The sequence below is a fragment of the Ornithorhynchus anatinus genome, chromosome 10, assembly GCF_004115215.2.
Source record: "Ornithorhynchus anatinus isolate Pmale09 chromosome 10, mOrnAna1.pri.v4, whole genome shotgun sequence".
Lineage (NCBI taxonomy): Eukaryota > Metazoa > Chordata > Mammalia > Monotremata > Ornithorhynchidae > Ornithorhynchus > Ornithorhynchus anatinus.
The window spans coordinates 346,467-373,198 of record NC_041737.1 but is presented as its reverse complement, the minus strand read 5'-3'; the positions used below and the strand labels follow the sequence as shown (position 1 = coordinate 373,198).

General features: G+C 50.2%; 1 protein-coding gene across 3 annotated transcripts in view; it reads left to right on the top strand.

Annotated features, from left to right (window-relative positions):
- Positions 1-1,270: 1,270 nt before the first annotated feature.
- The window catches only part of RBPMS (RNA binding protein, mRNA processing factor), a 94,710-nt gene continuing 69,248 nt past the window's right edge, over positions 1,271-26,732 (top strand). For all 3 annotated transcript variants that reach the window (XM_029073580.2, XM_029073579.2, XM_029073578.2), the window contains exon 1: positions 1,271-1,588. In XM_029073580.2, the coding sequence (XP_028929413.1) occupies positions 1,523-1,588 (66 nt within the window). In that variant the 5' untranslated portion in view covers positions 1,271-1,522. The remainder of the gene's footprint in view (positions 1,589-26,732) is intronic.

Genomic DNA, 26,732 nt, shown 5'->3' with positions numbered 1-26,732 from the left:
CTAGCCAGCCTCCTCCCTGCCATTGCCTCTCCTCTCCAACCTCCCCGTCCCTGGCCAGCCTCCTTCCCCCATCTGCCTCTCCCCTCCAACTTCTCCCTCCCTCCCCAACCAGCCTCCCCTCTCCAGCCTCCCCGTCCCCCCCGCCTCGCCCTCCGCAGTCAGGCAGCCTCTCTGCAGCCGCTCCGAGGGTCTCCAGGGTCTGGCACCGGGGTTCTCCCACCGGGAGTCTCCCCGCGGGGGTCTGGAGGGGCTCCAAGCCTCTCGGGGAGGAAGGAGTCCGCAGGCTTTCCCGAGACTGGAGGTGAGGGGCGGCGTGTTGCTATCCGTCCACCCACCGTCCTCCAGCGACCTCCCCAGCCAGTCCTGGGCCCTGGGCCTTGCGCCCTGCGCCTTCCTCCCAACGACTCGGCCAGGGCCACAGATAAGGCTTCCCTCCCCTCTCTTCCTACCCACCTCCTCCCCTCCGCCCTCCCCCCAGCCCCCGGAGGGCCGCCTGGTTCCTCCCTCCCTTCTCCTCGGGGCTGGAGCCCGGCAGCTCCCATCGAGGGGACTGAGGGCGGAGAAGGGGAGGGCCGGGAGGGCAGAGGGGCGGGAGGGATCTGCTTCCCTCCAGTGCCTCCGAGCCGGCCAGGGCAGAGCGCGGCAGGCAGGGCACGGAGCGCAGGGCATAGGGCACCGAGCAGAGGGCACCGAGCAGAGGGCGGGCTCTCCCTGTCCCAGCGGCGGCGGCGGCGGCAGCAGCAGCAGCAGCAGCAGCAGCAGCAGCAGCAGCAGCAGCAGCAGCAGCAGCAGCAGCAGCAGCAGCAGCAGCAGCAGCAGCGGCAGCTCCTTTCCAACTCCTTTTCCTTTCTGCCCCTCATTCCCCGGGCAGCCCCCACGCACCAAGCTGGGCAGAAGCGACTGGCCCGACATCCACTGTCACCTCCCAGCCCTTAGGGCTGGTGCTAGCCAGAAGCAGGGGCAGTTGTCCTGTATCTTTGGGACCCCTTCCCCCCTCCCCCCGCTTTCCGTCCTCCTCCTTCCTTCCTCCCTCCCTCCCTCCCCGTTTCCTCTCCCTGGACTCCCATTCCCGGCCCACGCTGCCCTGCCTAGTGTCCCGTCCCCCCGCCAGCTCTTCCTGAGTCCGCCCAGCTCCAGCTCCAGCCCAGCCCCAGCCCAGCCCAGCCCAGCCCCCAGCCCCCCAACCCCAGCTCCAGCCCCAGCTCCAGCCCAACTCCAGTCCCCAGCCCAGCTCCAGTTCCCAGCTCCAGCCCCCAGCTCCAGCCCCAGTCCCCAGCCCAGCTCCAGTTCCCAGCTCCAGCCCCCAGCTCCAGCCCCCAGTCCAGCTCCCAGCCCCCAGCCCCGCGTCCAAACTCAGCTCAGCCGGGCCGCAGACGACGCCCAGGCGTCGGGGGAGCCCCGGAGAGCAGGGAGCCCAAAGGCCGGAGAGCAGGGACCCCCAAGCCCCGCGGCGGGAGCGCCCCCCGCCCCGCCCCGCCCCGCCCCTGGCCGCAGCCCCGTGCCCGGGGGAAGCTCGAGGACCATGAACAGCAGCAGTAAAAGCGACAAGGAGGACAGTCCGAGCGAGGCCAGTCTCCAGGAGGAAGAGGTACCGACCTACCTTCCTACCCACCTACCTACCTGTCCTGCGGGGCGCCCTGGGGAGGCCCCGCGGCCTGGGGGCCGGGGAGGGGCGGGCCGGGGACGATTGGGGAGGGGGTCGGCGTTGACCGGAGGGGCGGCCCCGTTGACCGGAGGGCCGGCCCCGTTGACCGGAGGGCCGGCCCCGTTGACCGGAGGGCCGGCCCGGACCGGCCTGGACCCGGCTTGGACGGGTGTGGGAGCCCCCTGATCGGCCTCGGCGTTGCGAAACTTTCGCACTCCCCGCGGCAGGCCGTCTTCCCGGGACCGGTAGCCTGGGCAGGGGGAAAGGGGCGAGCCGGCTTCGTGGGATAATAATGACAATAACAATCGTGGTCTCTGTTAAGCGCTTACGATGTGCCAAGCACTGTTCTAAGCGCTGGGGTAGATACGAGGTCATCAGGTTGCCCCACGTGGGGCTCACGGTCTTCACCCCCATTTTACAGTTGAGGTTAACTGAAGCACGGAGAACTGAATAATGATAATGACGGCATTTGTTAAGCGCTTACTATGTGCAAAGCACTGTTCTGAGAGCTGGGGGAGGGGGGGTTACAAGGTGATCAGGTTGTCCCACATGGGGCTCACAGTCTTGATCCCCATTTTACAGGAGAGGTAACTGAGGCACAGAGAAGTGAAGTGACTTGCCCAAAGTCACGCAGCTGACAAGTGGCGGGACTCGCCCAAGGTCCCGCAGCAGACAAGTGGCGGAGCGGGCATTAGAACCCAGGTCCTCTGACTCCCAAGCCCGGGCTCTTGCCGCTAAACCACGCGGCTTTCCTGCCTGCCGCCGGGCGCGACCGAGCTTTGCACCGCGGTCGGTGGCGGCGGAGTTTGGGCAAAATTCAAAACCAAAGTCCCGAGGGCGCAGTCAGTCCCCGGTCCAAGACCCAGGTGTCCGGTTAACGAAACCCGGCTGGGGGGAACCTCCGCCGGGCAAGGGGACCCCCCCTACCCTGCCCCACGCAAAAGGCCGGTCCCTCGCACCTCCGGCCAGGGACCGGCCACCAGAAGAAGCGGGGCTGTGGCCCGGGACCGGACACTAATAATAATAATAACGTTGGTATTTGTTAAGCGCTTACTATATGCCGAGCACTGTTCTAAGCGCTGGGGTAGACATAGGGGAATCAGGTTGTCCCACGTGGGGCTCACAGTCTTCATCCCCATTTTACAGATGAGGGAACTGAGGCACAGAGAAGTTAAGTGACTTGCCCACAGTCACACAGCCGACAAGTGGCAGAGCTGGGATTCGAACTCATGAGCCCTGACTCCAAAGCCCATGCTCTTTCCACTGAGCCACGCTGCTTCTCCACTAATGGACCCCTCCTCCCCACCAACACTAGGACGCTCCCCAGATGCCGAGACGGTAAAGCAGGCTGTGGGTTCTAATTCCGACTCCGCCACTTGTCAGCCGTGTGACTCTGGGCAAGTCACTTGGCTTCTCTGAGCCTCAGTGACCTCATCTGTAAAATGGGGATTAAGACTGTGAGCCCCACGTGGGACAACCTGATGACCTTGAATCTACCCCCGCGCTTAGAACAGTGCTTGGCACGTAGTAAGCGCTTAACAAATACCACAATTATTATTATTGTTAACTGAAGGGCCGATTCCAGGTGGCCTCTCAGAAATGCGGTTGATTGATGGATTGATTGGGGGGCAGATTCGGGTTGGCCTCTGGGTGCCCACGTGTGGGGGGTTGACTCATTGAGGCCGTGGTGGAGGGAGAGGCCTTGTAGGCTCTTACCAGCCAACCTTTCAGGGCCCTGCCTCTCCCGAGCAGCGAATCGACGCCTGCCCCCGCATGCCATGTGTGCGGGCAGTGAGAGAGTGGGCGTGGGTCCGGAGGGCCAGGGGGAAAAATGCGTTCCTCGCCCGGCCCCAGATGCCTTTCTTGGCCATCCCTGGCTGGCACGTGGCCCCGGGCCGTCGCCGAGGGGCTGCGCTACCTCTTCTCGGAAACGCTGCGTTTTGGCCGTGTGCGGGGGTTCGTGAGGGGGCCCCGCCCCTGCTCTGAGTGCGGGGCCGGACCAGCCAGGAGTCAAATCCCTCGTCCCCTCGGATCCCGCCGGACCCTGTGGGAAAAGTGTCCTCGGGTAGCTCTGCCCCCGCCCCCAGGGACCGGCTTCTTCTAGCCGCCTGTGTGGGAATAATAATAATAATGGTGGAAAGAGACCGGGCTTGGGAGTCAGAGGTCATGGGTTCTAATCCCGGTTCCACCACTTGTCGGGTGTGTGACTTTGGGGAAGTCACTTCACTTCTTTGTGCCTCAGTTCCCTCATCTGTAAAATGGGGATTAAGACTGTGAACTCCACATGGGACAAGCTGATAACCTTGTATTTATCCCAGCGCTTAGAATGGTGCTTGGCACATAGTAAGCACTTAACAAATACCATTATTATTGTTTTTATTTAAGCGCTTACTATGTGTCAAGCACTGTTCTGAGCGCTGGGCTAGATATAGGGTATTCAGGTTGCCCCCCGTGGGGCTCACAGCCTTAGTGCTTGGCACATGGTAAGTGCTTAACAAATACCATCATTATTATCATTATTATTATTAATCCCCATTCTTCAGATGAAGTAACTGAGGCCCAGAGAAATGAAGTGACTTGCCCAAGGTCCCACAGCAGACAAGTGGAGGAGACGGGATTAGAAGCTAAACCCTTGCTGTTGTCACTAGGACATGCTACTTCTCTGCCTCTTCTCGGTCCTCCCCAATTTGCTCCCAGGGAACTTGGCGGGGACAGGCTGGAAGAAAGGTCGGGGGCGGTGAGGGGCATCCGGTGGGTGGGGGGAGCCTAGGAGCACAGCTACTTTATTTAGTGAAATTAGGAGAGAAAAGACTATCTCTTACTTCTTTCCCCTCCGCCCCTCTCCCCCATCCCCTCCGCCCCTCTCCCCCATCCCCATCCCCTATCTCCTGTGGAACAAGGCCCCGGAATACGCCCCCAGCCCCTGCTTTCCCCTCCCCTGCTTTGAAAACGTTGGATTCGAGTCATTCCGGAGGACAGGTCCGCTACTTTGGCCTGCGAGCCTGGAGCACAGGAATTCCCGGCTCCCAAAGTTTTGCAGACATAATAATAATCTTGGTATTTGTTAAGTGCTTACTATGTGCAGAGCACTGTTCTAAGCGCTGGGGTATATACAGGGTCATCAGGTTGTTCCACGTGAGGCTCACAGTTAATCCCCATTTTACAGATGAGGTAACTGAGGCACAGAGAAGTTAAGTGACTTGCCCACAGTCACACAGCTGACAAGTGGCAGAGCCGGGATTCAAACCCATGACCCCTGACTCCCAAGCCCGGGCTCTTTCCACTGAGCCTCGCTGCTTCTCTACAGATTCAGACATATTCAGACACATCTCTATGATTCAGACATAATTGGTGAGACGGATCAATCTCCAAAATTTCAGGCTGTTTTTGCTAAATCCTGAGTGGTGCCGAATTAGGGCTGGTTCCGTCCCGGGATTGGAGCGTGTGAAACCCCGACGCCTGAATCCCCCGGGTAGACGGACAGATGGTCGTGGGTGTGTGAATTGTGGGTGCTGAAGCTGAGGTTTGCCCTCCCCATGCCCAGCCCGCACCAGTGACCCCTCGCACTCAGGAGTAAAGTTGATTGAAATGTCATGGTGAAGAGGAGATGGCCTGGTTTCACACCATCCACCTGGAAAATGTTCAATTGTTACTGCGAGAAAATTGTTTATTTCACAGGCTACCAGAGTGGTGAAGGTGCTTTTGAAGCACATAATGGAATGCAAGTTTTCGGTATTGTATTACTTTAGATGGGTTCCCGATGTGCAGAGGGGAAGAGGGTAGAGCAGAGGGAGGGAGTAGGGGCAATAGGGAGGGGAGGAGGGCAAGTCACTTAACTTCCCTTTGCTTCAGTTACCTCATCTGTAAAATGACGATAACGTCTGTGAGCCCCAAGTGGGACAACCTGATGACCTTGTATCTACCCCAGCGTTAGAACAGTGCTTGGCACATAGTAAGCACTCAACAAACACCATTATTATTATTATTATTCTCCATCTACACCCACTCCTTTGAAGAACTCATTTTCTCCCATGGTTGCAACTACCATCTCTATGTGGATGATTCCCAATTCTAACATCTCCTTGATCTCTCTCCTTCTCTGCAGTCTCATCTTTCCTCTTGCCTTCAGGACACCTCTACTTGGTTGTCCCATCAACACCTTAAACTTATGTCCAAAACAGAACTCCTTGTCTTCCCACCCATACCCTCTCCCCACCTCTCCCCCCCGGCTTTTCCATCAGTGTAGACAGCAACACCATCCTTTCCATCTTGGTGTTATCCTCGACTCATCTCTCTCATTCAACCCACATATTCAATCTGTAGCCCACTCCTCCTGGTTCAACTTTCCCAACATTGCTAAAATCCACCCTTTCCACTCCATCTATACTGTTATTACATTAATCCAGGCACTTTTCTATTCTGCCTTGATTACTCTGTCAGTTTCTTGCTGACCTCCCTGCCTCCTGTCACTCCCCACTTCAGTGTATACTTCACTCTGCACCTGGATCATTTTTCTACAAAACCATTCGGTCCACGTTTCCTCACTCAAGAATCTCTAATGGTTGTCTATCCACCTCCACACCAAACAGAAACTCTTTATCCTAGGCTTTAAAGCCTTCAGTCTCCTTGCCTCAACCCAACCTTATGTCCCTGATTTCCTACTACAACACAACCTGTACACTTCACTCCTCTAATGCCGACCTACTCTCAGAACCTACATCTTGCCAAACCCTTGCCCATATTCTGCTTCTGTCTTGGAATGCCCTCCCTCTTTTTAACGGACAGGCGGTCACCCTTCCCCGCTTCAAAGCCTTATTAAAAGCATATCTCTTCCAAGAGTCCTTCCCTGACTAAGCCCCCAATTTCTCTTCTCCCATTCCCTTCTGTTGCCCTTGTATATGGATTTTTCTATGTTTTTTTCACCCCTCCCTCAGCCCCACAGTATTTATGTACATTTTCAGAATGTATTTATTCATATTAATGTCTGCCTGCCCTTCTAGACTGTAAGCTCCTTGTCGGCGGGGAATATGTCTTCTAACTCTGTTATGGTGTACTCTCCAAAGCACTTAACACAGTGTTCTGTGCAAAGTAAACACTCAATAAATACAACTGATTGACTGATACAGATCCAAGTGTAAGGGTGATGTCGACGGGAGAGGGAGTAGGGAAAATGAGGGTTTAGTCACGGAAAGCATCTTGGAGATGTGAATTTAATAAGCCTGCAAAGGTGGGGAGAGCAGTGGTCTCTAGGAAATGAAAGGGGAAGGAGTTCCAAGCCAGAGAGGAAGTGGGAAAGGGGTTGGTGGTGAGAGAAATGAGATCAAGGTTGGTGTTACATGAAAGAAGTGAACATGCTTGGTTGTAATAGGAAATCAGCGAGGTAAGGTAACAGTACATTCAAGTCGATGGTAAGGAGTTTCTCTTTGATAGTGAAAGTGGATGGGTAACCACTAGAGGTTCTTGAATGGGGAAATTTTTTTTTAGAAAAATGATCTAGGCAGCAGAGTGAAGTGTGGACTAGAATGGGGAGTGAGGGGAGTCAGGGAGGTTCATTGAGAAGGCTAACAGTAGTCAAGCCAAAATATGGTAAGTTCTTGGATCAATGTGGTAACGGAGAAGCAGAGTGGCCTAATGGCTAGAGCATGGGCCTGAGAGTCAGAAGAGCCTGGGTTCTAATCCTGGCCCTGCCACTTGTCAGTATATGATCTTGGTTCCCTGTGCTTCAGTTACCTCATCTGGAAAATAGGGATCAAGACTGTGAGCCCCATGTGGGACAGGGACTGTGTCCAACCTGATTACCTCTTATCTACTCCAGCACTTAGTACAGTACCTGGCACATAGTCAGACCTTAATAAATACCACAATTATTACTACTAGCAGTTTGGAAGGAGAGGAAAGGGAGGATTTTAGTGATTGTTTTGTGAAGGTAGTGTTGTGTAATTACCTGTTCTCCCTTCTATTTAGGCCGTGTGCCCCATGTGGACAGGGATCATATCCGACTTGATTGTCGTATATTTATCCCGCTGCTTAGTACAATGTTTGGCACAAAGAAAGGGCTTAACAATCATAATGGTTATCATAATCATTATTATTAAATAGAACCGACAGGATTTGCTGACAGATTCAAGATGCGGGTTGAATGAGAGATGAGTCAAGGACCACGCCAGGCTGGCCAGTTTGCCAGCTTGGTGCCCAGTGTGCTAAGGGGGTCTCAGGAGCTGCAGCCTGCTGCCCAGTTGATTTTGGGGGGGATGGAGAGGGTGGGGCCATCGGCCAGGCAGCCGTGGGTTGGTTGCAGGCACCAATCCAGACTTGCATGAGCTATCAGTGTCTGAGACAGACCTTCCATGATATAACCTAATACTTAATGCTCCTGATGAAGAAAAGTTTCTGATGATGACCCAAACATCTCCATTCTGTTCTAACTGCGGAAAAGATTGTGTGAATATGTTGGGATTGAGTAAACCCTCATGTTTGTTTAACAGTGTGAATGTGTAACATGTTCTCTTGTAAGTGTTGAAAAGATAGCTTGAAAATATGTTAAGATTGGGAACGTGCCCCCCCCATTTATGTATAATTATTCATATATATATGAATGATATACTCTGTGTCAAGCACTGTTCTGAATGCTGGGGTAAATATAAGGTAATCAGTTTGTCCCACATGGGGCTCACAGTCTTAATCCTCATTTTACAAATGAGGTAACTGAGGCACAGAGAAGTTAAGTGGCTTGCCCAAGGTCACAGCAGACAAGTGACGGAGGTGGGATTAGAACCCACGTCCTCCTACTCCCAAGCCCATATTCTTGCCACTAAGCCACGCTCCTTCAGCTCCTTTGTGTAAGAGTGTCTGTGTGTAGAGTGGGTCATGTTTAAATGAATTGCTTGAATTCATCCATTTAGTTGCAAGGAATCTGCAACTGAGGCATGGGGCTGCTAGGAAACCTAACAACTTTTACTTCAGGGCCTTGTTGGGACTAAGAAGAATTTTAGGGGGCTGGAGCTATTAGTTTAGAAGATCAAAGGAAATTTGTTTGAGAAAAGGCCCCTCCTTCAAACAAAGGGTCTCCTCCCTCAATCAAAAGACACCTCCCTCAATCAAACGGTTGCCTTCCACAATCAGATAGTAAAGTGTGAAACTTCAAAGGAGGTGATTGGTTGAGAATTTGCAATTCATTCATTCGTTCATTCTATCATATTTATTGAGATTGTACTGTGTGCCGAACACTGTACTAAGTGCTTGGTAGAGTACAATACAACAATAAACAGATACAGTACCTGCCCACAATGAGTTTTCGGTCTAGAGGCTTCCAATCTGGGAGATAGACATTAATATAAGTAAATTATAAATATGTACATAAGGGGTGTGGGACTCTCAGGCTAGAAATATTTGTAGGGGTGGTGATTTAGATGCATTAATTTGCATTAGATTTTGTTAAATTGGTACAAGAACTCTATAAGCAAGTCTATTCAAACTGTCACCTTTATATTCAGTGATATAAACATGACGGTTTGAACAAGGAAACTTGCCTTTATATGTTCACTATGGAACTAACTAAATGTATGGAAAAAAAATGTAAGGGAAATGTGTTCCATATTTGTATAATTGTGGATAAACTGGAATATTGAACTTTGGTAAAGAAGTGTTGTTTGGGGTAAAGATAGTACTAAGATTGGAAGGGAAAACTTGAAATGATAATTGAATCTGGAGTTTTCCTCTTCTGAAACAGCTATTAAAAATGAACTAAAATGGGACTAGCCTGAGAAATTTTGTCAGTCATGAACCTTAAGGAGTTTGATAAGTGGGCAGCAGTGCACATGGGAGAGATTTATCAAAAATTTATCAAAAATTAAATATATTGAAATGGGGTTTACCTGTTCATCTTTGCTTGTGACATTAATCTTTTGGTTCAAATGATCGTTATAAAATTTCCACCCAAAATCCTGTTCTCCCCCTGACTTTCACATCACTGTAGATGGCACCACCATTCTTCCTGTCTCACAATCCCCTAAACTTGGCGTTATCCTTGACTTCTCTCTCTCATTCTACTCACGTATTTAATCCATTACAAAATCCTGTCGGTCCCACCTTCACAACATAGCTAAAATCTGCTCTTTCCTTTCCATCCAAACAGCAACCCCTCTTTCCAAATGCTCAGTACATAGCTCTGCACATAGAAGTGCTCAATAAATATGATTGAATGAATGAATGAATAATACAATCACTGGTCCTATCTCTCCTGAATTACTGCATCAGCCTCCTTGCTAACCTCCCAGCCTCCTGTCTCTCCCCACTCCAGTCCAAACTTTGCTCTGCTGCCCAGATCATTTTTCTGCTGCCTGGTCTCTGGCCCCTCTTGGAAGCCCATTCTCCGGCGAGAGCCTCCCAAGGAGCGGTGGGGGTTCGTGGGGTGTGGGGAGGATGCGGGCTGGCCCGTGGTGGGAGCAGCTCCCAGTTTCCTGAGTGCAAGCTGGAGGTGCCTTGGCTATTTCTCCCTGTGGCTCTCGTGGCCTTGGAGAGGCCCAGGGGTGGCAGCATTGGCAGCAGCACTGTAGGTGCGTGGAGTCCTGGCCTGGTGACTGCCCTGAGACTGCCCGCTCCCCACCCACAGCCACATCTTCTCTGTGGCTTAGAGGGCTGCTGCTCTCACCTGGGAGCAGGGCCAGGAAAAGACGAAGGATGAAGGCTGACATGTGAAGTGGTGAGGGCTGGGAAGCAAAAGACCTGTTTTTTAATACCACCTCTACCCCTGGCCTGGCGGGTGAACTGGGGCAAGCATTCAACTTCTCTGTACCTCAGTTTCCTCTTCTGTGAAAGGGGATAAGCCCCTGTTTTCTCCTTAGACTGAGGCTCCTGTTGGATAGAAACTGTCTCTGATGTGGTAGTCTTGTGTCTATCCCAAGGCTTAGCACATAGTGAGCCTTAGTAAACACAACATTGTTCTTATTATTAGGCAGTGGGGCTAAACAGGGATTGAGTGTGAGCCTCATGTGTGATATGGACTGTGTCCAACCTGATGATCTTATATCTACACCAGTGCTTAGTGCTGTGCCTGGCACATAGTAAGTCCTTAACAAATATCATTAAAAAAAATTACAGATCTGTACATAAGTATTGTGAGGCTGAGGGACGGTGAATAAAGGATGCAAATCAAGTGCAAGGGTAAATTTGTCCAGTATAGATTGAACAGTCTTCTCATCTGTATAAAGTCCCTTGGAGCAGGCCAATTTCTTCTGAAAACATTTGCGAACCACTGGACTCCTCCTTCCTTCAGGATCTCATCCAATCATTTTCAAAAGTTCATCTGCTTTCTTTAAGATTGAGAGAAGATTTCTTAAGGCCCTAATCTTGGCTGGTGACAGACAGACCATACTTCTTCCTCTGTTTTGGTGTCTTGCCATGATGCATTGTGTTGTCAAGTGTCAAATGGCGGCTGTGGCTGTGAACCCCCAAGCTGTAGCTGTAGGATTGGCTGGATCTTGGGGTACTGTCCCAGCCTCTGTGGAGAGCTATTAAGGAAACGGGACTACACGAATGAATGTGATATGCTCTCCAAATACAATTTCTCCTGTGTGGTGCTAACAATTATTCCCAGATGACAGTTCCTCATTGGCACATGGCCTCTTTCTACTCTTGCACTGTATTCTCCCAAGCACTTAGTCAGTGCTCTGCACATAGTAAGCACTGAATAAACAATGCTGATTGATTGTCACAGTGGGAAGGGCAATGGAGACTGGCAGGTTTGGCCAGCGTGGGTTTGACTGGGTGGGAAAGAGTCTCAGAGTCACTCTGGGTGAGAGGGTGAGCACTGGGCTTGGGCAGTGTTCCCAGGTGGCCAGCAGAGCCAGACCAGGCCGGCCTCACCCAGTGTACGAACACCTGCTTGTGCGACGCCCAAGGGAACTGCCCTCTGCCCCCACCCCAACACCAGAGGCTGGGAGCAGCTGGGAATCTTTCAGCCTGGCAGGGCCCAGCCCAGAGCAGCCTCAGCCTCATTCCCAAGCACCTTGTCAGGGTTCCCAGCCAGAGAAGCCACTGCTCTAAGTGACCAAGGGATGCCAGCTAGGGAACAGAGAAGCCTGGCACCATCCAGCACACTCAGTGCACCCTCTGCTTTCGCTTGCTCCTGCCTGGGCAGGAATGCCATGAACAGCAGCTGGGAAATTTGGGTGATGTCAGGGAGGGGATCCTGTGAGGGGGAGGGGTTTTTCTCTTGCTACCTCAAAGTCCTGAGAAGGCAGAACTCAGCCTCCTGAACTGCTCATCCCCAACATTCCTACCTAGAATATCCACCCCCAGGAACCCCTCTCCCCATCTTTAGAGCCCTACTAGATCACACTTCCTCCAGGAAGTCTTCCTAGACTAAGTTTTCAACCCACCCACCCTATTTTCTTTCCCTACTGCCAAATCTATGCACTTAGCCCCACCTCCTAAATTTGTAGGTGTTTCCGCCATCCTACCTCTGGCCTGGAACACCCTCCCTCCTCTATTCTGCCAAACAGTCACTCAATAAATACGAATGAATGAATGAATTAATGAATGAATTAATGAACTTCCCCCTTGAAAGCCCTGCTGAAGGCTCACCTCCTCCAAGAGCCCTTCCCAGACTAAGCCTCCCTTTTCCTCAGCCCCCCCTCCCCTCTGCGTCACCCCAACTCGCTCCCTTTGCTCTACCCCCCTCTCCCCGCCTGACATCACTTGTCTATATATATGTTCATATTTATAATTCTATTTATTTATACTGATGACTGTTTACTTGTTTTGATGTTTGTCTCCCCCGGTCTAGACTGTAAGCCCAGTATGGGCAGGGAGGGATTGTCTCTCTTTATTGCTGAATTGTACTTTCCAAGCACTTAGTACAGACCTCTGCACACAGTAAGTGCTCAATAAATACGATTGAATGAATGAATGAATGAATGAATGAATGAATGGGCAGGGAATGTGTTTATTTTGTCATATACTCTTTTCAGCACTTAGCACAGTGCTCTGCTCACAGTTGGCACTCAATACATAGGATTGATTGATTGTCCCCTCCCCTGCCCCACAGCATTTATATACAGATGCTTATACTCAGTCCATCTTATTTACTGAGCACTTACTGAACTAAGTGCTTGGGAGAGTACATTATACTCTCCCAATATTCAATATACAATATATTATATATTCTGCCAATAGAGTTGGTAGAAACATTCTCTGCCCACAAGGAGCCTACAGTCCAGAGAGGGAGGCAGGCATTAAAATAAATTATAGCTATTCCATTAAATGTAATTTATTTTAGTCTCCTCCTTTAGACAAAACTCTTCTTGAGAGAAGGGATTGCATCTACCAACTGTTTGGTCCTCTTCTGAGCATTTATTTTACTGCTGTGCACAAAGAGAGAACTCAATAAATGTGATTGATGATTGATTAAACCCTGTAGGTTAGCTCTGTCCTGTCCAGCCTCCTGGAGGTTGGAAAAAGGTAGTAAACATGGAACTCCCTGAAGTTATTTCTCTCTGCCTCCACCCACCCTCTCCCATTTCTTTGGTTCCAACAGCAGCAACAGTAGTCATGTCTGCTGCTGTTGAGACCCAAGCCTTCCGGGGGTCCGGCTGAGGGGACTGCAGGCACCCTGCTTCACCCCAGAGGCTGACCAACAACCCATAATTTCAAGATCCCTTTTCCTGGAAAGGTTCACCAGCACATTGTAGCTGTTTGGGGATGGTTATAGAAGAACATTTGGTTAAAAGCACCCAAACGTGCCTTGTTTTATTCTATAAGTGGGTCATTTCTGTAGGTAGAAAGGGCTCCCAAATAGCTGCACACAGATTTAGAGTTGGTACCTGGGGACATATTTCTCTCTCTCTCTCTCTCTCTCTCTTTCTCTCTCTCCTACATGCAGAGAGTATCCCTCCCTCCCCCTTCCCTGCTCTTCCCCCTGGGCCATCCTTTGAGGCCTGAAATGACCAGCCTTATACCGGCAGTGGTGTTTGTTGTTGTTTAATGGCAGGAAATGGTCCTCTGGATGACAAAAGAAAGACCCACCAATGCTCACCCTGAGCCCCGGGCTGGCAGCAGAGATTCTTTGTTGCAGTGAGGTCCTGCAGAGACCCCAACAATCTGTTCTCCCCCCTCCACTGCCCAGCCATGGAGGAGGGGAGTGGGGAGGGGATGGTAGATGGGGAAAAGGAAACTTCCTTATTGGGAAAAGCAAAAACAACCTTTCTCCTCCCCTACTCCTTGCAGCTCTTCAGTTGATTCGCAGCTTCCTACCTGACCTCAAAAGAAGGTGGCTTGAGGGGTTTTCTCTTTTGAGTTTCTTCATTTCTTGTGCTCATTGAACATGCTCAAAGTCCTTCAGGGTGTTTTCTTTCCACACAAATCATAATAATTATGGTATTTATTAAGTGCTTACTATGGGCCAAGTGCTGGGGTAGATACAAGATAGTTGGGTCTGACACAGTCCCAGTTCCACATGGGGTGCACCGTCTGTGTAGGTCAGAGAACTGATTGAATCCTCATTTTACAGATGAGGAAGCTGAGGACCAGAGAATTTAAGTGACTTGTCCAAGGTCACAAAACAGACCAGGGGCAGAAACAGTTTGAGACTCCAGGTCCCCTGACCCACAGATCTGAGCTTTTTCCACTACCCCACTCCTTCACTACTTCTGGTTATCTTATATTGTGCCTTCAAAGAACCTTTCTCATGCTTCCTTGTTCTTCACTTTATGAGATGGGTTAGATTGAGAAATTTCCAATCTAAAAAATATCATTTTAGGTCCTCTTTTATTATTATACTCTTCCAGAGTCTGCACACATTAAGCGCTCAATAAATACTACTGATGATTGATCTAAGAAGCAGCAGCAGTGTGTCCTAGGGAAAGAGCACGGGCCTGGGAGTCAGAGGTCCTGGGTTCTAATCCTGGCTCTGCTAATTGCTTGCTGTGTGACCTTGGGCAAGTCACTTAACTTCTGTGCCTCAGTTTCCTCAACAGCAAAATGGGGATTAAATTCTACTCCCTCCTACTTAGGCTGTGAGCCCCATGTTGGGGAAGGGACTATGTCCAACCTGATTAACTTATATCTATTCCAGTGCTTAGAGCAGTGCTTGACACATAATAAGTGCTTAACAAATATATAATAATAAGAAAAATCACAGCATCCTTCCCTTTAAATAGTACAGAAGGGATCTGTGGCTTAGGGTTGAGGGCAAAGGAGTCTCCAGGAGCACCAGTCAGGTGGGAACCCTAGCCCAGCCTCAGCCCTGCGGCTTGAGACCACCCCCTCTCCCCCCACCACCTGGAGGACTTGATTCTTGATTTAGTTGGCTTGCCCAGCACTGTTTGTGTTTCCTGGGGTCCTGCCAGGGTCCTGATAAAACCTTTTCTGAGGCTGATGTTTAGAAATGCACTCCTGCTTCCTCAAGGAAGGACTGATAAGCTGTCTTTTCTGCTATGACTTTACTTAACCAGTCTTTTGGTAAGACCCGCAGTCACGGTGCTGTCTCTCCACTGACAGTGTCATCTTCAAGCCAAATCAATCCATCATGACGTAGTATTTATTGAGTGCTTACTTTCCGCAGAGCACTGTACTCATGCATTCATTCATTCATTCATTCATTCATTCACTCAGTCATTTCCCTGCCCACAAGGAGCTCACAGTCTAGAGTCGGGGAGACAGACATCAGTACAAATAGATAAAATTACAGATATGTACATAAGAGCTTTGGGGCTGGGAGAGAGGAAGACCAAAGTTGATAAAATCACAGATATGAATGTAAATGCTTTGTAGCTGGGAAGGGAAAAGGGAGTAAGTCAGGGTGATGCAGAAGGGAGTAGATGAGGAAAAGTGGGGCTTAGTCTGGGAAGGCCTCTTGGAGGAGATGTGCCTTCAATAAGGTTTTGAAGTAAGGTTTTGAAGCCCTGGGGAGAGTCATCAGATTGGAGGAGGGAGGGCGTTCCAGGCCAGGGGCAGGATGTGGACTAGGGGTTGGTAGTGAGACAGGCGAGATCGAGGCACAGTAAGAAGGTTAGCACTAGAGGAGTGAAGCATGCAGGCTGGGTTGTAGAAAGAGAGAAGCGAGGTGAGGAAGGACAGGGCAAGTGATGGAATGTTTTTAAGCCAAAGGAGAGGAGTTTGTTTGATACAGAGGTGTATGGGCAACCACTAGAGTTTTTTGAGGAGCAGAGTGATGTGTCCAAAACGTTTTTTGTAGAAAAATGATCCAGATATGTCACCCTGATCAGAACCTGAGATGGACTAAGCTCCGGATTGAGCCTTCGCCCTTATTGACTACTTCAGGGAATGAAAGCTGCCTCATAGCTTTGCCTCAGTTTTCTCCCCTCTTCCAACCGTTTGAGTTTACGCTCCTAGACCTGAGGTGGAGAGGTGGAAGCTGGAGCTGGGTGACATGGGACTGCATATTGCACCCCCCACTATCAATGTCACCACCACCAGAACCACCACTAGCTCCACCTTCACTAGTTCTGACACTAGCACCAGCACCTCCAGAACCACAAGCATGACCACTAGCACCACAGGGCTCTAATGATTCCGTTAATGGGATGATTCCGTTAATGGGATGTCTTAGATTCACCCCCCCCCCTCATTTTGCCCCCAGGCACAGTTTTTGGCCCCTTCTCCACAGTTGGGCAGTTAGCAGACTGTGCATTTTCCCTCACTGCAACCATCCAGCCCCTGTACTGTACAGCCTCTGTGGTTCTGGTGTGGCCTTGGACTTAGTGTAGACAGCAATACTGCCATAACAAGCGGTTGGTTTATTGGTTGCCTTGCTATAGAGGGCCAAGGGCAGAGATCTCCAACAGAGACCAAGGTATAGCAAGCATTTAAAAAAAATGTAATTATTTGAATAAGTGCTTGGAAATGTCATAATTATCTTTGCACATGCTCAAATATACCATGATTATTAGAGTAAGTGCTCAGTAAACACAATAATTATTATATAACTACTGTTGCTGATCTCTGAGACCAAGTGAATGGGATGGGGTTCCTTCAATTTAATCATTCAGTCATATTTATTGAGCGCTTACTGTGTGCAGAGCACTGTACTAAGTACTTGGGAAATTACAATGCAACAATAAACAGACACATTCCCTGCCCATGATGAGCTTACAGTCTAGAGGGGTTGTGCCCAATCTGGTCATCCATTCCAGTGTTTGGCAGAGTGCTTGAGACAAAGTTAGTTCTCAGTAAGTCTAAGCTTTCTGAAATGATCAGTGGGCTCTCCTAGATGCAGAGTTGTGTTTTTGACAAATCCCACTTTAACGGCAACTGGCACCACACATACACACTCATGACTGCATCTCCCAGCACTGTGCCACGTTCTAGCCAGACAGGCCATGTTCCAGCCAGACAGGCCATGTTCACGGAGGGAAATTCCCCGACTCCCCCATGGCATTCCCCTTGTGACGCACCATGGAAACAGAGACACCGCTCTGAGACCCCTGGGTGGACTGGATGCGGGTCCCGGCTGCGAGCACGTTAAATGAGGCAGTGATGCAGCTCCTACCACACTGGGGGAAATCATCAGGACCAGCGAGGCTCATCCTCCTTCTCCCCCAGTAGTTCAGAGGTCTTTCACTTTTAACTAAAGGGCTAGAGCTGAGGGGGTCACCTAGGCTTCTGTCTCTGCAGCCGGGGGACCGGGCCCACTCAGTCACCATGTCTGGCTCCTAGAACAGCTCCTCCATCAGTTCCACCAGTGGCACTTACCGGCCAGTCTCCATACCGAATGGCGAGGCAAGAACATGGACAATGAAAAAAATAGCATGAGGGTTTGAGTGCTTAGTCTGGGAAGCCTACCTGGAGGAGACATGATGTCAGTAGAGTTATGAAGATGGAGAGCATGCAAGTCTGTCAGCTATGACGGGGGAAGGAGTTACAGGCAGTGGGGAGGGCATGAGCAAGAGATGGACAGATGGAGGGTGGGGTGGGGGGTGAGACCAAGGAATGGTGAGTAAGTTGGCGTTAGAGGAGAGTTGACTTCTGAGAACAGACCTGCATGGCACTGCCATCAAGAAAGGAATGGCTCTCTTGTAACAAAACTTCACACGGAAAGAGAGGCAATCACATTTATTTAGTGCTTGACTGTGTGCAGAGCATTGTACTAAGCACTTGGAAGAATACAATATAGCAGAGTTGGTGGACGTGATCCCTGCCCATAACGAATTTACAGTATAGAGAAGGAGGTGAAGGAGAAACTGAAGAAAGACACTGCAAACATCCAACAAAGCAACACAACACATAGTAGCCTTTTTGTGTGCACAATGTATCCAGGACTGTGGATCCCACCGTGCCCTTTCCAACCACATGTGAACTTCACTACCAGCTATGTCTTCTTCAGATACAAAGGACAGCTATACACAGACAGACACACATACTCACAAACATGTACTGGTGGGTAAACTGGTGAGTCCGGGCTCATTGTGAGGTCATTGGAATGCTGAGATTATGGGCTGTTGTATGTGTTTCGTCTGCTTTCTGCAAAGCAAAAATGACTGCCATTATGTCAGCTCTTTACCTCAAGACCCTCTACTTATTTGAAATGGGCTTCATTTTCCCTGCATAGAGTGACCCTGTTACAACACCCCCCTGCCCCGCTCCTCCATTCAACTGTCACCATTTCTGGGAGCCTGGGCTCAGGGACAATAAAACAAATTTTTCAACAAAAGAAACATAAGCAGTTTGACTTTTTAAGTCTCTTTATCAATCAGTGATATTGAGTGTCTATTTTGTGCAGATCAAATAAATTTGTCTGGCATTTGCTGAGCTCTACAGTGGGTGTTACACTGTAGGAAGCTCTTGGGAAAGTACAATAGGAGACACAAGCCCTGCCCACAAGGGGTTTACAATCTGGCAGGGCAGAAGGGAGACAAGCATAAAACCAACAGCAGAAAGAAAAGCTCATATAGTGCATGAAAAGAAACATACAAGGTGCTTTCAGAGGCCCAGTTACCACGGAGGGGCAATTCTTTTCATCCAGAAGAGAGCTACTTGGGAGAGTGAGATCACTTTATTTTTAGCTCTGGCAGAGCTCTGGCAGGGACTTTTTCAGAAAGTGGCTGAGAGATTTGGTCAGGAAAGTTTCCAGCACCTCAAGCCTCAGTCCTGTACAATCCCCAAGATAAGGCTGGAACCGCCACACGGAGCCCAGAATAAATGGGTTTTGTGCCTTGAGTGTGTTGGTCGATTTGGTTTAGGTTGGACAGGTGGGAGTGGCTGAATTATGGATAGGGAAGGATTTGTAGGAGAAAGGGTAAAAATTCCAAATGTTTACTGATGAAAATGATTCTTACTGAAGAATCCTTCATCGCTAGGCTCGCCCCCTGAAGGCGAGCTACTCCCTGAAATTTTTGGCAGTTATTTAAACAAAGTTCAGAGTGGAGTAGGTCGTTACTGTGTAAACACTGAAATTTCATCTCTGCAGCCATTTGGGCAGTGACCTGTGGACGCTCTCCTCCCCCCTTAGCCTTTGTGGACATTTTTAATGTTCTTTTCCTCCACTCTTTCTTTCTTCGATGATCCTTGAAGTTTGATTCTGGCTCCATTCAGGACCTGAAAGCGGGCCCAGCTAGGATACCATCCCCACGAGCACCCCTTGCCCCCTCCTTCATAGCGTCAAGAGAGGAGGGCTGGGTACGCCACCCCCAGGTCTGCAGCCGAAAGAGTCACCCTCCCACATCACCCTCCCACTACCCGGTCTAAGAAGCTGTCATGCTGGCCTTGTCTTGGGGAAGGGAGGATGGGGGCAATTGGTGGGGGTCTCCTCCAGCAGACCCTGGCTGTAACATGACTGCCTAAAGTCAGTCAGTCTATCAGTGGTATTTATTGAGCACTTACTGTGTGCAGAGCCCTGTACTAAGTGCTTGGGAGACTACAATAGAGCAATAAACAGGCTTATTCCCTGCCCACAATGAGCTTACAGTCTAGAGGGGGAGACAGACATTAATATAAATAAATAAATTACAGATATGTACACAAGTGTTCATTCATTCCAAGATCAGAAACCATTGGCAGACTAAAGCATGGGTCTCTCCTTGAGGTGGGGGGCAGGGAAGAGCAGTGCCCTGCTCTCTTCCTATCTCACAATCAATCAATGGAATTTATTGAGCACTTAGCTTGAGCAGAGCCCTGTACTAAGCACTTGGAGAGTTCATAAATTACAGATATGTATATAAGTGTTCATTCATTCCAAGATCAGAAACCATTGGCAGACTAAAGCTTGGGTCTCTCCTTGAGGTGGGGGGCAGGGAAGAACAGTGCCATTGGTCCTACCCACAATAAGCCCTGCTCATTGTCAACCCTAGCCCTCACCATGTCCCCGACCCTCTGCAAAGTGACGTGGTTGGGGCAGCAGGGGATTGGGTAGGTAGGACCCTCAGACAGAGAGGATCCTGGCACTCTTGGTGGACTTAAACAGAGAGGATCCTAGTGGTCTCTATGGACTTGGACAGAGAGGATCTTGGCGGTCTGTGTGGACTTTGCAGCTCACTTGCAACCGATTCAGGGCAAGATTCAAAGTCCCACTACCTGGGGTCAATTACATTACCCCAGCCAGCCAGACAGCGGCGCTGTCATAATGATGGTTTTTAGAGTTGGTAGACATGATCCCTGCCCTTAAGGAGTTTACAATCTAAAGAGGAGACAGACATTAAAATAAATTACAGATAGGGGAAGCAGCAGAATATAGGAAAGGGACATAAGTGCTGAAAGGTCTGGTAGGGTGGGGGGGGGGTAGGGCGGCGGGGGGTAGGGTGGCGGGGTGAGTATCACAGTTCTTAAGGGGTACAGACCCAAGTGTGCAGGTGAAAGAGAAGGGAAGGCGAGTCCACTGCTCTCCCCATCTTAAAGACCCTTCTTAAATTACTCCTCCGGGAAAATTTCCCTGATCTTATTGCCCAAACTCCCACCCTGCCACCTTGTGCCAACTCTGCACTTCATATACTCACAACTTGTTGTGATGCTTTTATATAAACCCTATGATTTAGGCATCATTCCCCTACATATCTGCTTTCCTTTTTCCTCCTAAAAAGTGTCCTTCCATATCCTCTGCTGCCACTAAACTGTAAGCTCCTTGAGTTAGCAACATGATTCCTGCCTTCTACTTTACTCTCCCAAGTGCTCAGTACAGTGTTCTGTACCTAGTAGACTATAGGCTCCTTTGGGGTATGGATTGTGTCTACTAACTATTGAACTTGCCCAGGCACTCAGTATAGTACTCTGTGCACAGTAGATGCTCAATAAATACAATTGATTGGTTGATGGACACAACTATTTCTTCTGACAAGTCCTACATGTTATTGGAAGAAGATTCCCTGATTTACGTTCTCACCAGAGCTTGTGGTTGTGGGAGAGTCACCGCCGTCCAGCCGTGTCTCCCTGGACACATTATGAGAGAATAACCCAAGGCAGCCCTTCTTCCTCCGAGCCAGGGCTCCGGGGCTCTCGACAAAGGGCAATCCTCCATCTGCTCCCAGCCAGCCAGGGAGGGTTGAGGATGTACAGAGATGGCGCTGTGTGAATTGGACGGACCACCCCAGGTCCTCAGGGAGAGACGCTCCTGAGGTCAACTGCGTTACCACTGCAACCTCCAAGAGGACTAACAGGCAAAGTGCCGGCTGGCTGGCTGGGGTAATGCAATTGGCCCCAGGAGTGTCTCTGTCAGGTAGAGGGACTTTGAATCATGCCCTGAATCAGTTGCAAGTGAGCTGCAAAGTCCACACAGACCGCCAAGATCCTCTCTGTCCAAGTCCATAGAGACCACTAGGATCCTCTCTGTTTAAGTCCACCAAGAGTGCCAGGATCCTCTCTGTCTGAGGGTCCTACCTACCCAATCCCCTGCTGCCCCAACCACGTCACTGGGTTTTGCAGAGGGTCGGGGACATGGCGAGGGCTAGGGTTGACAATGAGCAGGGCTTATTGTGGGTAGGACCAATGGCACTGTTCTTCCCTGCCCCCCACCTCAAGGAGAGACCCAAGCTTTAGTCTGCCAATGGTTTCTGATCTTGGAATGAATGAACACTTATATACATATCTGTAATTTATGAACTCTCCAAGTGCTTAGTACAGGGCTCTGCTCAAGCTAAGTGCTCAATAAATTCCATTGATTGATTGTGAGATAGGAAGAGAGCACTGTGACTGTGCTCAGATCGTTGGTCAAGATGCTTATACCTGTATTATGGTCTTCCTGAACATGGGCTTGGCTTAGAGTGTCTCCCTATTCTCAGAGGCCTGAATGTTCTGTTCAGAGGCTCTGAAGGGAGAGGGACAGAAAACACCTGCCTGTTTCCCAGGGGAGGCAGTGTGGCATAATGGAAGGACAGCAACCCTGGAAGTTTGAGGTTCTGGGTTTTAGTCCCAGCTCTGCCACTTGTCTCCTGGGTGACCTTGGCCAATTCACTTACCTCCCCATGCCTCAGTTTTCACATATGTAAAATGGGGATAATAATCCTGGCCATACCTCACAGGGGTGTTGTGAGGGCTAACTTAAAATAAGTAATATAAGGTGCTTTGGCAGTAAAAGCACTAAATAGAATTTCAGTGCTTAGAACTCTGCTCGACAGACAGTAAGCCCTTAACAAATACCAGGGCAGAGATCACTGGAGAATGGCTGGGACCAGAGCAGAGAACATCTGGGAACAGTCGAGAGCAGGACTGAGAACACCAGGGAACAGTCAGAAACCTGGTAGCATGGCCCAAGTTGTGTGGATCATTCCTTTCGGGGTGAGCCAGCTCTTTCCCCTGTGTCAGCCTCCCTGGTGGAACATTACTTCAGTTAGTATGGCTGGCCTAGAAATTTGGCACTGTGGAATCTGTTGTTAAGTGTTTGCTATGTGCCAGGCATTGAACTAAGCACTGGGAAAAGTGGGGGGTGGGCACCAAGTGGTTAGGGAAAAGTTCATTCAATTCAATAGTATTTATTGAGCGCTTACTATGTGCAGAGCACTGTACTAAGCGCTTGGGATGAACAAGTCGGCAACAGATAGAGACGGTCCCTGCCGTTTGACGGGCTTACAGTCTAATCGGGGGAGACGGACAGACAAGAACAATGGCACTAAACAGCGTCAAGGGGAAGAACATCTCGTAAAAACAATGGCGACTAAATAGAATCAAGGCGATGTACAATTCATTAACAAAATAAATAGGGTAACGAAAATATATACAGTTGAGCGGACGAGTACAGTGCTGTGGGGATGGGAAGGGAGAGGTGGAGGAGCAGAGGGAAAAGGGGAAAATGAGGCTTTAGCTGCGGAGAGGTAAAGGGGGGATGGCAGAGGGAGTAGAGGGGGACGAGGAGCTCAGTCTGGGAACGCCTCTTGGAGGAGGTGATTTTTAAGTAGGGTTTTGAAGAGGGAAAGAGAATCAGTTTGGCGGAGGTGAGGAGGGAGGGCGTTCCAGGACCGCGGGAGGACGTGACCCAGGGGTCCACGGCGGGATAGGCGAGACCGAGGGACGGCGAGGAGGTGGGCGGCAGAGGAGCGGAGCGTGCGGGGTGGGTGGTAGAAAGAGAGAAGGGAGGAGAGGTAGGAAGGGGCAAGGTGATGGAGAGCCTTGAAGCCTAGAGTGAGGAGTTTTTGTTTGGAGCGGAGGTCGATAGGCAACCACTGGAGTTGTTTAAGAAGGGGAGTGACAGGCCCAGATCGTTTCTGCAGGAAGATGAGCCGGGCAGCGGAGTGAAGAATAGACCGGAGCGGGGCGAGAGAGGAGGAAGGGAGGTCAGAGAGAAGGCTGACACAGTAGTCTAGCCGGGATATATCGAGAGCCCGTAATAGTAAGGTAGCCGTTTGGGTGGAGAGGAAAGGGCGGATCTTGGCGATATTGTAGAGGTGAAACCGGCAGGTCTTGGTAACGGATAGGATGTGTGGGGTGAACGAGAGGGACGAGTCAAGGATGACACCGAGATTGCGGGCCTGCGGGACGGGAAGGATGGTCGTGCCATCCACGGTGATAGAGCAGTCTGGGAGCGGACCGGGTTCGGGAGGGAAGATGAGGAGCTCAGTCTTGCTCATGTTGAGTTTTAGGTGGCGGGCCGACATCCAGGTGGAGACGTCCCGGAGGCAGGAGGAGATGCGAGCCTGAAGGGAGGGGGAGAGGACAGGGGCGGAGATGTAGATCTGCGTGTCATCTGCGTAGAGATGGTAGTCAAAGCCGTGAGAGCGGATGAGTTCACCGAGGGAGTGAGTGTAAATGGAGAACAGTAGAGGGCCAAGAACTGACCCTTGAGGAACTCCAACAGTTAAAGGATGGTAGGGGGAGGAGGCTCCGGCGTAGGAGACCGAGAATGATCGGCCAGAGAGGTAAGAGGAGAACCAGGAGAGGACAGAGTCCGTGAAGCCGAGGTGAGATAAGGTATGGAGGAGGAGGGGATGGTCGACAGTGTCAAAGGCAGCAGAGAGGTCAAGGAGGATCAGAATGGAGTAGGAGCCATTGGATTTGGCAAGAAGGAGGTCATGGGTGACCTTAGAGAGAGCAGTCCCGGTAGAGTGGAGGGGACGGAAGCCAGATTGGAGGGGGTCTAGGAGAGAATGGGAGTTAAGGAATTCTAGGCATCGATTGTAGATGACTCGTTCTAGGATTTTGGAAAGGAAGGGTAGTAGGGAGATAGGACGATAAAAGTGTAACAGGAAGACCGTCCCAGACCCAAGGAGTCAGTGCAGAGGTCCTGGAGTCAGGGTGTGGCTTGTAGTGGAGAGAGACCTGTAAATGGGTAAATGTGGTCTGTGGGGAACCCTCTTTTGTGCTGGGCAATCAATTCACTTATTCAATCATATTTATTCGGTGCTTATTATGTATTAAGCGCTTGGGAGAGTAAAGAACAGACACATTCCCTGCCCACAACGAGCTTACAGTCTAGAAGGGGAAAGACAGACATCAACAAATAAATAAATTACAGATATATACATAAGTGCTGTGGGGCTGGGACAGGGGATGAACAAAGAGAGCAAGTCAGGGTGATGCAGAAGGGAGTGGGAGAAGAAGAAAGGGGAGTTTAGCCTGGGAAGGTCTCCCGGATGATGATGGATTGTTATCCACCAGAGAAGCAGCGTGGCTTAATGGCAAGAGCAAGGGCTTGGGAGTCAGGTTGTGGGTTCTAATGCCAGCACTGCCACTTAGCTGTGTGACTTTGGCCAAGTCACTTAACTTCACTGTGCCTCAGTTACCTCATCTGTAAAATGGGGATTAAGACTGTAAGCCCCATGGGGGCAACCTGATTTCCTTGTATCTCCCCCAGCGCTTAGAACAGTGGTTGGCACATAGTAAGCACTTAGCTAATACCATCATCATGGTTCATAATTGTAAATACCAAGATTAGAATGAAATAAAAAGTGATCACAGGCAAGTTAGCTTCTCTGTGCCTTAGTTACCTCATCTGTAAAATGGGGATTAAGACTATGAGCATTGGCTTGTGCCTACCCCAGCACTTAGTACAGTGCCTGGCACATAGCAAGCACTTAACAAATCAGTTAAAAAAAGGAAGTAGTGACACAATCCCTGCCCATAAAAGGCTTACATTCTGATGCCAAGTACTGTACTATCCCTGGGGTAGATATAAGTAACCAGGTTGAACACAGTCCCTCTCCCACAGGGGGCACTCAGTCTAAGTAGCGAGAAGCGGCATGGCTCAGTGGAAAGAGCATGGGCTTTGGAGTCAGAGGTCATGGGTTCGAATCCCAGCTCTGCCACCTGTCAGCTGTGTGACTGTGGGCAAATCACTTCACTTCTCTGTGCCTCAGTTACCTCATCTGTAAAATGGGGATTTAGACTGGGAGCCCCACATGGGACAACATGATTCCCCTTTGTCTACCCCAGCGCTTAGAACAGTGCTCTGCACATAGTAAGCGCTTAACAAATACCAACATTATTAAGTAGGAAAGTCTAAGTAGGATTCCCCTTTACAGATGAGGCAAACGAGGCACAGAGAAGCTAAGTGACATGCCTAAGGTCACACAGCAGGAAGTGGCAGAGCAGCAACTAGAACCCAGCTCCTCTGTCTCTCAGGCTCCTGCTCTTTCCACTAGATCACACTGCTTCTCTGCTGATTTTCTGAAGTGAGTTATAAAAGTACTAACAATATTGGAAACTGCCATAAACCTGCTCCAGGCAGGGCTGGTGATGAGCCAGGACAGATGAACCCCCAGAGGGGACTGCCTCTTCATTTCTATTTCCATCTTTCCACATCTCCTTCATGGGATGGCTGGGGAGAGTCTCCCCCACACCAGCCCTTGGGGCAGCCCCTGCTTCCAGATTCACACTTTGCCGGCCTCACCCTGCTTGTGTTCCCATTTTCCAATGGAGGAAGCTGTTGGCTGTGGCTTATAATTCATTAATTCGAATGTATTTATTGAGCACCTACTGTGTGCAAAGCACTATACTAAGCGCTTGGTAGAGTTCAGTGCGACAACAAATGGACAGATTCCCTGCCTACAACGAGCTCACAAACGTGATCTCTCTTCTCTCTGATAGCCCAGAGGCCTCAGCTGGGACAGATCCCGCTCCTGACTGCCCTGGCCTCTGCTTCATCAACCAGGCTAGGAATGTTTGGCCTCTGACAGCTCCCTCCCTTCCTCCTCCTCCCCTCCTTCCCGAGATGGAAACAAGCGACACCGGACTGTCGGTCTGCTAGAATTAATGAGTTAATATCGGTGGAGGCCTCTGAAAACGTTAAGTACCGCTGCTATCTTCTCTTCACAGCCATTACCTAATATGGAAACCAAGCAGTGCTGAGGGAGCGGGCGGGGGAGTGGGGGCTGGCCGCGGGGAGGGGAGTACCTGGCCTGGAACGTTTGGGATCCCATTGTCTCGGGATGGTCCTGTTTATCCCTCGAGGCCCTTACTCTGCTCATTGTTCTCCTATTTTTCTTTCATTTTCCACCTTGCAGCCTTAGTGCCTTCTACCTACACATATTTCCCCCTGAAAGGGTAGGGGAGACACTTTGTAGCTGACCTTTTCCAGCAATATTTCATCCAGACTTACTGAGGCCCAGGACCTGGGGATGGTGGGATCTCAGAGGAATGGAGTTCCTCACTTTGGGGTCCTAGCCTGACCTGAAGGTGTGACCCTCCTATCTCCAGCTGGAAAACCAGGCCT